This window comes from Babylonia areolata, chromosome 6 (assembly GCF_041734735.1).
Source record: "Babylonia areolata isolate BAREFJ2019XMU chromosome 6, ASM4173473v1, whole genome shotgun sequence".
Taxonomy (NCBI): Eukaryota; Metazoa; Mollusca; class Gastropoda; order Neogastropoda; family Buccinidae; genus Babylonia; species Babylonia areolata.
In genome coordinates, this window is record NC_134881.1 from 32,606,544 (window position 1) to 32,618,888 (window position 12,345).

At 39.5% G+C, this 12,345-nt stretch overlaps 1 protein-coding gene across 1 annotated transcript in view; it reads right to left on the reverse strand.

Moving 5' to 3' along the window:
- The window catches only part of LOC143282950 (phospholipase D1-like), an 80,806-nt gene that overhangs the window by 36,914 nt on the left and 31,547 nt on the right, over nucleotides 1–12,345 (reverse strand). Inside the window, 5 exon segments of the mRNA XM_076588870.1 lie at nucleotides 329–478; nucleotides 1,603–1,755; nucleotides 4,158–4,315; nucleotides 8,003–8,068; nucleotides 8,759–8,870. Of these exon segments, the coding sequence (XP_076444985.1) occupies nucleotides 329–478; nucleotides 1,603–1,755; nucleotides 4,158–4,315; nucleotides 8,003–8,068; nucleotides 8,759–8,870 (639 nt within the window).

The following is a 12,345-nucleotide window of genomic DNA, read 5'->3' on the forward strand; positions in this document are numbered from 1 at the left end:
AGAAAGTAAGAAGGAAGCAAGCAAGCAAGAAAGAAAAACAGCAAAGTATTTTGTTGAAGTTCCATTTTATCAATTTTTTTTCTTAAATAGAAAAATCAATGACCATCATAAGTCAATAGTAACAGCAGTTCTTGTAGAAAAAATGCTTTCTGAAATCACCATTATTACCATATCATTATCAGAACAATAATAACAATGTTTCTGAAATCACCATTATTACCGTATCATTATCAGAACAATAATAACAGACATGAGAACAAAGGCATGCAATTATAGAGCATGGTTACCCCTGACACTGACAAAAAGACGAACAAACACAGTTCCCGACCATCGCGCGTAGGAATCCTCTCTGACGGGGGCGAAGGAGCCAAAGCGATTCTTGGTGGTGAAGTCACTGGCCTCCTGGGACGCCATTTTCTGAATGCTCTCTGCCCACTCACGTGCCTTGCGTGACGTCCAGCATTTGACCAGCAAGTTTCTGAAACATTTAGGGAACGTTAATAATAATAATCATCATAATAATAACAATGATAGTAATAATAATAATAATAATAATCTACATTTGTATAGCACCTTTCTTTCTAAGAGCTAATGGTGCTTTATATAAAAGAAAGAGTTACAAATTACATGAAAGAAAAAAATATATTGGGCAATTGCCCAGTTAACATGATTTCACTGTTCAAATTCAGATGTAACGATCACAGTTTGCCAAGTGAAAGAGAGCAGGCAAGTGCAATTCCAAGAGAAAAACATAATATGTAGAAAAAAATATGACAAGAATACCACTGGTGAGGAATTTCATTCTTATCATGGAGTGCCCCTATTTTTCTAAGATTTGTATAAAAGATTTATGTCCAAAGTCTTTATTCTGTTTTCTGCAGGCAAACGCGCACTCTATTATGACTCGGAAAATTAATTCAAACTTGCAATGCTGTGAATGACTCTTTCATATATGCATATATTGTGATAAATCTAGATGAGTTTTTGATTCTGTTGTTTTCTGAAATCCTCCTACATCCCAGCAGTGGCCACGGGTTATCAAATCTTGAAATGTTGACAGTGAACTGATCAGCAAGTTTCTGCAACACTTGTATGACAGTGAACTGACCAGCAAGTTTCTGCAACACTTATAATGACAGTGAACTGACCAGCAAGTTTCTGCAACACTTGTAATGACAGTGAACTGACCAGCAAGTTTCTGCAACACTTGTAATGACAGTGAACTGACCAGCAAGTTTCTGCAATAACATTTCTGTTGACATACATATTCTACCCCTGGGGCAGGGCACAACAAATTTCACACAAACTCCGCTATGACTAAAGAGTCCTATTACTAGCAGTGTTGCTTTATGACCCAGCCAACTGCACAGGGCCATATCACAGCTGGACTAAAGCCCAATAAAACAGAATGCACAGGATGCTGTGGCGGAATCAGTTAGGTGTTGAACTTCTGATCCCGTGCTCACCACTGATCAGGGTTCTAGGCCCTGTTTCAGCATGGTGTCGTGTCCTTGAGAAAGGCAGCTTTCACTGCTCTGATGACTGTAAAAGGCTATGGGACCTTTAACCTTTAAACAGAATGCAGTCACTGAAAGTGTGTACCTGTTGAGGTTGGAGATGAGGACACCGTGCTTGGCTCCCGTGGCCTTCATGCCAGACTCCACTTTGAACTCCTGGTCCATCAGCATCACGTCGCTGATCACCCCGTCCTCTGGCCGAATGTATGCCAAGTAACTGTCTTTTAGCACCAGCCAACTGAAACAACAGAAAAACAGATTTAAAAAAGACAACTCTTGATTTCTCTCTCTGTAAAATGCTTGATTTATGAAACGATCATTCAGCAAGGCATTCAAGACTCAAGTATGAAGTTCAAGGGCCAATGAATATTTCAACAGTCTCAGTCCTATCAAGACCAGTTACTGAATTATCAAGTTTGATAAGAACTGAATATAACTAGTAAAATGCTAGCTCTAATGTGCCTACAGGCTTTTTCTATTGTGCATTGGACTTCTCACCCTCCTTGCCATATCATCATAACAGGGATGAATAGAAATACCTTATTCATGTCTACAGTCTTCAACATTCAGTTCCTATACAATTTCTGGTTGCTGAAAAAATACCAGTGTTAACATTTAACACACACAAACATGAGCATCTGCACACAGACAGCTGATACATAATAATGATAATAATACATTGTACTTATATGGCGCAAACCCCCCATATAATGGGCTCTAAGCACCTCACATGAACAATACATATACATCAGTGCACTACACCACACAACAGCACATGAGGACATAAAAGTGAAAAACAAAATCTATGTACGCCAATACAATACTACAGTTTACAGATATGAATAATCACCAAAAAAAATCATAAAACATCTCACACACACACACACACACACACACGTACACACACATACACATAGGCGCATGCACACATACACTCACACAGTAAACACACACTCACAAGCACACGCATCACATGAAAACATCAATGCTGTGGGGAGCGCACATGGGGAGTGCAGATGGTGGGAGGAGACAGACAAATGACTATGCTTCATCACATCTAAATGCCATTTTGAATAGGTAGCTTTTCAGTTTTGCTTTGAAAGAAGACAGAGTTCATAAGTGATGGAGATCCAAAGGAAGATAATTCCAGATAGAAGATGCTTGTTACTGAAGAGCCCTTTGGCCAAATGTCTTTGAAGATACTTTGGGGACTAGAAGAAGCTTTTCTCCATAAGACCTGAGCAAATGGGAAGGGGTGTAAATATAAAGGACAGAAGACAAGTACATGGGAAAGAACCTTTGAAGTGGCAAAAAGCCAATATGCCAATTTTGTACTGAATTCTGTACTGGATGGGCAGCAAATGAAGTTGACACAAGAGTGGGGTAAAATGATCTTTTTTGACTTTCTGTGAATAACTCTGGCAGCATTGATCAAGGTCATCTGAAGGCATGATATCAAATCAGAGGGCAAACCAGCGAATAGTGAATTGGTGATTACATGGAGGCACTTTCTTTACACACTTGAATTGAAAACAAACCTTAGCATCAGGAATCATGTTTAATCATCAACGTTTAACATCCTGGCTCATTTCTATGACCAGATATATATATAAATTTGTTTTCTGACTTGGGTTTCACCACTGCAATCAACCGCATCAAACACATCCAAGCTTACAACATATGATTATCAAATATGCTTTCCTGGCTGACGATTCAGTACTCATGGCAGACCAAAGCTGTACTGAGTGTCACTCATCTAGGATGTACACTTCACTAACCAAAAAAAAGTGGATCAAAATTCTATTTCTAAATAAATGACAGGGCTTCTCTCAGAATACCAGAGACATCCAGGACTCACCCCCTTCATGAAACACTTAACTTTAATTAAAGGCATCAGCTACCATAGCCTTTCAATACACATTCCTTAACAATTGCTTCTTTCAACTGCAATGTCAGTTGTTACTACAAACAGATAACTTACCAAATAAAGGTTTACCAAAACAGCAATGATCTACCATTTATCTTCCTGCTATGCTGTTTAGTAATGCCTGTACTAAATTATGATTATGTTTCATGCATGTCTCCAAGGTCGTCTTTCTTTTTTTAAACATACCAGCAACAAGGAAGAAAGAAAAGATCCAAATGAAATAAAGCATATATAAGTATCATTTGCTTTAGATTATCAAAAAGTTAACATCTACTGATAAATATGAAAAGAAGACAAAAACCAAACAAGTGATGGAACAGTGGTAACATGTCTACCACTCATCAGAATTTCCTCCACCTCCATTAGACCTTGAGTGGTGGCCTGGATCATTCAGATGAGATGATAAAGTCAGGATCCCATCTGAAGCATGCACTTAGTGCACATAAAAGAACCAACAGCAACAAAAGAGTTGTCCTTAGCAAAATTCTGTAGAAAAATCCACTTTGATAGTAAAACAAATCCTTGCAGATAGATTTTTTTTTTTTTAAGAAAGAAAAAGGTGACACTGTACCGTGGCAATGCTCTCACTGTGGAGAGCAACCCAAATTTCACACAAAGAAATATGTTGTGATATAAAAAGTAATACAATACATTATAATACAATTATAATACAATACAACCAACACAAACCTACGCAGTGGGACAAATGTTACCGTTTGTTCCAAGTGCCAGCAAAGTGGACTTTCTGAAGACAGCCACAACAGCCGATGCTGATGCGGCGACCCCCAGAACACTTCTTCACCATCCCTTCCTTCGCCTTGTTGCCCAGGCGGGCCACGAACGACAGGTGACTCACCTCAAAGAACTTCAGCTGCACGTGCACAAAAAAGGTCATGATCACATCATCAATAGCTATTCATCATCAAATCAATACTGCCAAAAAAAAGTTATATCCATAAAGTGACATCATGGTCATAATCTTATTGGGAAGAGAAAGAGCAGCAGCAGCAGCAAATGCTGTGTCTGTGCCCGACAAGCTGAACAACACTAGAAGTGGTTGCAGCAAGTGAAGTAGCATAGTTAGCACTGATGGCAGTACTGGCCATAGCGACAGCAAAAGAAGTGGAGTTTTTGGTCTTTCTATCTACTGCCAGCCCCACACTCACTAATATCTATAACTGGGCTTTTACTTGTATGTCTGCTTTTTTCTCTAGCATAGAATCAGCCGTACTCAATTCTAAAGTGGTGTGCACACTGGATGTGTTTATATTTCTTTTTCCCACCAAAGCCAGACAAGCATTTCGGGATATTTAATGTGTGTATTTGCATGAAATAGAGACAAAGAGGAAAATTTCCATCCTTTACCTAACACAGAGATGCCAACCCCTGTGAAGCATTTGTAGGAACAATCAGGAAATTTGGTAGGACCATTTTGAATTTTGGTAGGAACACACAGACTCCGAGCCACATCATCAAACGTACATTTTATCTACAAGGCATACAAACACTTGGGCCTACCTGCAACATTGAGTAACTGCTACGATTAAGCTGATTGGTCCATTTGCAATGCTGTTTCAATGTAAACACCCATGCGATTAGCTGAGCATCATCTCATGAGGCCAAAGTTAGTAGTGACTGCCCTGGCCTCATGATCGATAGCTCTAGAGCATCTGGGTAATGTTACGACAGGAAAGCATGTGACATGGCTATGTAGTCGAAAATGAACTGGTCAGAACAACTTTGACGTTGGTATAACATCCGAACAAACTGCGATCGAGTGTAACAAAATTCAGCAGAACGTATCAGTTGGCATCTCTGCAGACAGATGCCAATATGTGTACTGGGATCGAACTTAGGACCCTCAGACTGAAAATTCAAGTGCAACTTCCAAAAATGATCCCTCTACAGAAAATCTCTCTCCTCATAATGATCAGAAAAAGAATACTGAAAGTGACACTAGTGGCAGACATAGCAGTGGAGATATCATCATTAATGGTAGCACGGGCACCAGCATCAAAAGCCACTGAAGAACCAGCTCAGGTAAAGACCCCTCTATAGAATCACTCCCTCCAAATAACCACTCAAACTGTTGCAACAGATCATGCCTTTCTTACCTGCTCACTAGTTTTTCAACCTTTGCGGAGTAATTCCCTGTCTACCATGACTGGTGACTGACTGACCTTCAGTCAGTCTGTATGTGATTTCCCCCCCATTCTTCCCAAACTGGAAAAGTTTTCAAGAATTGATTGCCAAACTGTGATTTTCAGCTGAATCAATCTGACATTGAAGCCCTGCATTATGACCAAAATCCAGCAAAGATCCAGAGCGAATCAATGTCCCATATTACGTCTGCTTCATACATCTAACAAATCTCTCCTTTCTTTCTTTAAAAAAAGAAAAATTGATTTACATTACTGTGACAAGATAATTCCTTATGGATGGCAAAAGGCACAGAATCTGCCAAACGCCTATTCCCCCCCCCCCCCACCCCCACCCCAATCGTTAACTGTGTGATGGGGTTTGTCTTTCTTTACTTCTTTTTTTTAATCAAATGAGCAAGTGAAATGTAACAAAAAAAACAACAACAACAACAAAAAACAACCTCATTCTTCAAACATTTGATACAAAAAATTCTTGATGAAATATCACAAAGTCCCTAAATGGCAAAGCTATTCTGCATTCAGGAAATGTCAAACAGACATGAGTTAATGATGCTACATTTCTCTTTACTTCTTTCAGCAGTGAATGTCAGCAAGCTAGCAAACTCTCCACACCCAGATGTCCTCACATCCAGATGCTAAGCATAGCTTTCCCTTGACATGAAAATCCAAGAATAGAGTACTGGCATTTAAATCTGAACTGAACTATTTATCTTTTTTTTTTCTATTGTCACATTCCGACACTTTCATCATTCTGACAAGTTCTTTTCCTTCCTTTTTTTTTTTCTCCAAAAAACTGTATCAATCATCATCATATTTTTTCAGAAGTTAGATAATAAACATACACCTACAGATTCTCCAAATATACTTATAGCCTAAAATAAATCAAAAACATATACAGCTAGATCAGGACTGATTGAATACTGCAAGATGACTGCAACTGATTTCTAGCTAGACTGAATGGAATTCACAAATGAAAATAAAACCTGAAAAATTATATGGAAAATGAAGTTCAGAATGTAAAGGAAATCACCACCAGTTTGTAAATAAAAAGCATTCTTTTCAATGAAGAGACAGGGCAGTTATTGGGGAGTGGTGGCAGGGACCAAGCGAATAAAGGGTGGTGTCAAGTGGAAGCAGAAAATGAAATTATTCACACCACATGGTTCATCCAATTCTTTAGCATAATACTTCATGTCAATCTATATTCAAAGATGCTTATGTAAAGAGTTTGTTATGTTCAACCCTCTCTGAAAACAGTTTGAAATATCACATCAAAGTAATAATCCACAAACACATATGACAACTGAGATCAAGCATGGGGGAAAGCGCAGGATAGGACAAGTCCTTAGATCAGAATGCCGCCAATGCACATCCAAGAGAAGCCCTTCACTGGACATCACATGGAAAAAGAGCGCTATGAGGAAGACCAAGGGAGACATGGCATTGGGTCTGGGTTTGATTCCCACTCTCGCCCTTTCTTCCAAGTTTGACTGAAATATCAGATTGGGTGTTCAGTCATTTGGATGAGACAATAAACCAAGGTCCAAAGTGCACCAAACACTTGGCGCACTGAAAAAGAGCCCATGACAACAATAACATTGTCCTCTGGTAAAATTCTGTAGAAGACATCCACTCTGATAGGTACAAAGATGTATATACATGCACTCAAGGCCTGACTAGCGTGCTGGATTACGCTGCTGTCAGGCATCTGCAAAGCAGATGTGGTGTAGCGTGTATAGATTTGTCAGAATGCAGTGATGCCTCCTTGAGAAACTGAAATTGAAGACGTGACACAGAATGAATGGTTTGAAAAGAACTGAAGGAAAACAGCTGCATGTGGGTAAATTTAGCTAAGACAACAGAAGATAGAGAGCAGTGAAGATCTCTGTTGGTGGCCTTACATGCCACATATCATATACAGAAGATCAGTAACTAACTGTGAATGACAACCATGTATCTCTGATGGCAGCCTTAAGTGCCACAGGGCATAAAGAGGATATTACTATCGCAGGGAATAAGGGAGTAAGGTGGCAGAATGATTTCGATGCTTATCTGCGAATACAGTGTCTGTGAGGCTCTGAGGTTTGAATCCCGTTCACACCCATTCTCCCAGGTTTGACTGGAAAATCAAACTGAGCGTCTGGTCATTTGCCTCCAAAAGAAACTGAAACTGAAACTATCTAACTGCAAATGACAACCAATCTTCCTCTGACCACCCCTACCCCTTCTTTTCATCAATACTCCTGTCTAATTCTTCCCATGCCAGATGGTCCCTTTGCAGTAGACTAGCTAGTAGCATAAACTTCTGCATTCCCACAGTATAAACAACATGAAATGAATTCTGTTAGCCCCACCACCCCCTTCTTTCAAGTTTAAAATATTGTTGTTCATGTTACCGTTTCTGGGTGGTTTCTGTAAGACTTGCACAGCAGCAGATTTTGCAGATATTTCTCCAATTGTTTCTGAAACAGGTAACAAAAAAACTTCATCACATGTCAGTTAAATTATTTAATATAAATCTCAAAAGAATTGGTAAGAATGAGAAATATTGGGGGAGAGAATGCGTGCGTGCGTGTGTGTGTGTGAGCGTATGTGTGTATGAGAGAGACAGACAGACACACAGACAGAGAAGAGGAGAGGGAGAGAGAAGTTTGAATAAAATTTGGGATTTCCCTTGAGTAAAATGTTTCTTTGCAGACATTGTGACAGAAAATCAATAGGAAATTATTTCCTGTTCCTTGTGGAATGCCCTGAGCAGTCTGCAATCTCATTCTGCAAAAGTGCATTTCTGTCTGATGAAGTCATTTGATATAAATATGGTTTCTCGGAAATAGTTTCTAACAATCTAACAATTAATCAGGAAGAGAGACAGAGAGAGAATAAGCATATATATATATATATATATATATATGCACTTACACACACACACATATATATAAATGGGTGTTTGTGCGTGTGTGTGTGAGTGTATGCGTCTGTGTTTGTGTTTGTGTGTGCACGCACACACAAGGAATTGCGTTTTCTCCATGTTCTTTTTTTTATCATAATTTCTTTTTATACAGTTTATTGCAAATGAACAGGTAGTATAAATTAACAGAAAAATCCACCATCAATCACACACACACACAAGAAATCAAAATGATGACACTGACCATGCGATGAGGAATGTCATCCTCGCTGATGAGGGCTTCTGGCCTCAGAGGCAGTCGCACACTTTCCTGCTTCTGCCATTCTCTTTTCAGCGTTTTCTGACGCTCCCGGCCCCTGTCAAAATATATTTGTTTGCGTATTTTGCGTTCATATATCTGTTTTTATCAGAACAGATTTCTCTGTGTGAAATTCAGGCTGCTCTCCCAAGGGAGAGCGCGTCGCTACATTAAAGCGCCACCGATTTTTTTTGGTATTTTTCCTGCCTGCAGTTTTATTTGTTTTTCCTATCGAAGTGGATTTTTCTACTGAATTTTGCCAGGCACAACCCTTTTGTTGCCGTAGGTTCTTTTATGTGCACAAAGTGCATGCTGCACACAGGACCTCGGTTTATCGTCTCATCCGAATGACTTAACGTCCAGACCACCACTCAAGGTCTAGAGGAGGGGGAGAAAATATTGGTGGCTGAGCTGTGATTCAAACCAGCGCACTCAGATTCTCTCGCTTCCTAGGCGGACACATTACCTCTAGGCCATCACTCCACTCCATATAAAGGATATTGTTCATCCATGAATAATAATAATGATGATAATAATATTCACATATATCTTGTGCGCAGACAAATCAAACTGCTAACACACCAGTCATTCACACACACACACACACAGAGAGAGAGAGAGAGAGAGAGAGAGAGAGTCTTAATTTAGAGGAATAAAAGATAAAACTCATATCAAGGCATGTAAAAAAATAATTTTGTTATCAAACACAATTATTATACTTCTGCACTTGCTCCTGAAAAATGTGGCCTCAATCTTATTTCTTTTTTTTTTTTTTTTTGTTGTTGTTTTCTATTGTTGTTGTTTTGTTTTTGGTACCATGTGTCTTTCAATGAGTTATTATTTTCTTCTGGTGTGGAGTCTTCTTGTTTGATCTTGGTATTGATTGTATCTATTTTCAAATCAACTCATGACAGAAAGCAGGACACACAAGTAGACAGCACACAAAGACAGGGGATACTAAGGCAGATATATATATATATATATATATATATATATATATATATATAGAGAGAGAGAGAGAGAGAGAGAGAGAGAGAGAGAGAGAGAGAGAGCGTGTGTGTGTGTGTGTGTGTGTGCGCGCACGCGCCCACACCTGTGTGCACTAGTCAGTCTATGTGTGTGACCGTGTGTGTTTAAATAAGGACATGTGTGGATCACCAAATGTGCATACACATGTACACATCCACATCACCCGCCTGGCCAACCCCCTCTAACACACACACACACACACACACACACACACACACAACCCCCTACCCCCACCCCCTCAAAAAGAAAGGTATATTGTAAGCAAAATCTCATGGGAAATCATCAAAATTCCAACCACTAAGCATCACGCTTAAAAAACAAAAACCCAGGAAGACCCGAAGGACAGAAGTGTCACCCAACAGAAATGAAATGTTACCAATAAAGTGTCCCTCATCCAACAACTAGTACCAGCATCACATAACCCCACCAATTCGAAGTTGCTACTGACAGATAGCATCGCTTTGGACTGCTGGATTTCGGACAACAGCAGACACGCTTAGATGAGGCTGTGTACGGAGGATTCAGGATTAACAGTGTGGAGGACAATCCACAGAAAATGGCCTGAAAATGGGTCAGCCAAAGTAAAACAATACCAGCACTATATAACACCACCTGCCCAAAGGTGCCAGCAAGAGCACAAGCCAGTCTCAAAAACCAGTTTGCATAATGTAGGTATAAAAATAAATCTAAGACAAATAAGAAGTGAATGGCTACTAGTACTAGATAACAACTGACATTCTCATTCAAAGATTAATACCAAGGCAGAATCACAGCAAACGGAAGTCTACCTATTTCAAATTTTCTTGAATAACATATAAAATGTTTTCTTATTCTCAATGGGAATGTCCTTTTTGTGAGGTGTTGGACTTGTCAATCAGTGTCCCACCAGTGCACCCTCAGTAATGCTATCAGCAGGCTGCACACTGCCACACCATCTGTTTCCCATCTCACTCCTACACTGTGTGCAGACGGTACGCACACCACAGATGCTGCAACAAGTGATGACATGTCAATACTGCCTCTGGACACCATCATCCGCAAACGTAACTTTGACTTTGTCATGCTCAACCCTTCCCAACAGCCACACCCCTTCACTCAGAATTGTCTACCATAATCATGTGTAACTTGGTCCACCAACATACACTACACACAAAAAATGACACAATTCCTGCATTCTTTTCACATCACATGAATTATGTATAAAGTTTTACCTAATAGCTACAAATCATAGTATTCATTAACCTGTATAGTCTAAATGCTGGAATGCTCTGAACCTGTAAAATGATTTGATGAAACTGGTGGCAGTGAAACGTGCAATGCTGTTCAATGTGAAATTCCATTCTGTAAATGGAAGCAGATCTTTTTTATGATAAATACAACGGGCATACATACCCTAACAAGCCACAGTTCTCAAGCCATGCCATCCATATTGTTACAGATTATCAAGCCCTGAAAACTTATATCAATTTTCTTCCACCAGTAATGTGTGGGCAGACATTCCCCATACTTCATAGTGGTAATGCTGGCCTCTTTTCCCAAACTGTTCCTTTGATTGATTGCATTGCTGTAAGCTGATCCTACCCATGAGCTCACATTAACACCTGCAACCATTCCCACGTGGACACCAAATCGAAAATCACATTGTGTGAAGGATTACTTCAGCTCTGGATATTTCTGAATATAACTGCTTGTCTTTCCAGTTTATGTGAACTGAACAACAGCAGAGATGATGGCAGTGAAGCAGGATATTCCTTAGAGTCCACACCACAACACTTTGAATGAATGATTTTCATAGAGCAAAGCATCAGTCTGTCTGTCCTTTCTCATTGTTCCCCATTGTCAGAAGCACTGTATTTTATATCAAGGTTATTCACATTCATCAATTACGCATCCAACGTATTCATTCATACTTCTTTCCCCGACTGGCAAAAAACTTAATAATATTCTGCCAATAAAAAGAGGAAGTCGGCATGTTTTCTTGCTTTCTCCATCTTCCATCTCTGTTGAACTTTGAAAAAGATTACCACTGAACTATTAGAATAGAAGCTTGACGTGTGTGTGTGTGTGCGTGTGTGTGTGTGTGTGTGTGTGTGTGTGTGTGCACGCGTGCGCGTGTGTACGTGTGTGTATGCATGCATGTGTGTGTGTTCTGTTCACTGAATGCAAATGTCAGGGCAATAAAAAAAAATACTTTAAAATATCAACAACAAAAACCAACAATTTCTTTTGTTTCTTTGTTTTGCTCATTCAGCATCTGATTTTTGTTAAACACAACTCTGTGTTCACCCCTCTCCTGTACCCCAAAAGGAATGAAAGGAATACACATCAATGAATTCATACAGCCAACACCTATAGTAAACCAACATGACATTTTTTTCAATGAATCTCCATCAGACTGGTCATAAGAACAACAGCTAAATGGGGGATGTTATAAGGAAAGAGTGTTTTATGACTTCTCCCTGGAAACATGGGATCAGCAGTCCATGATTTGTAGGTATGCCTAG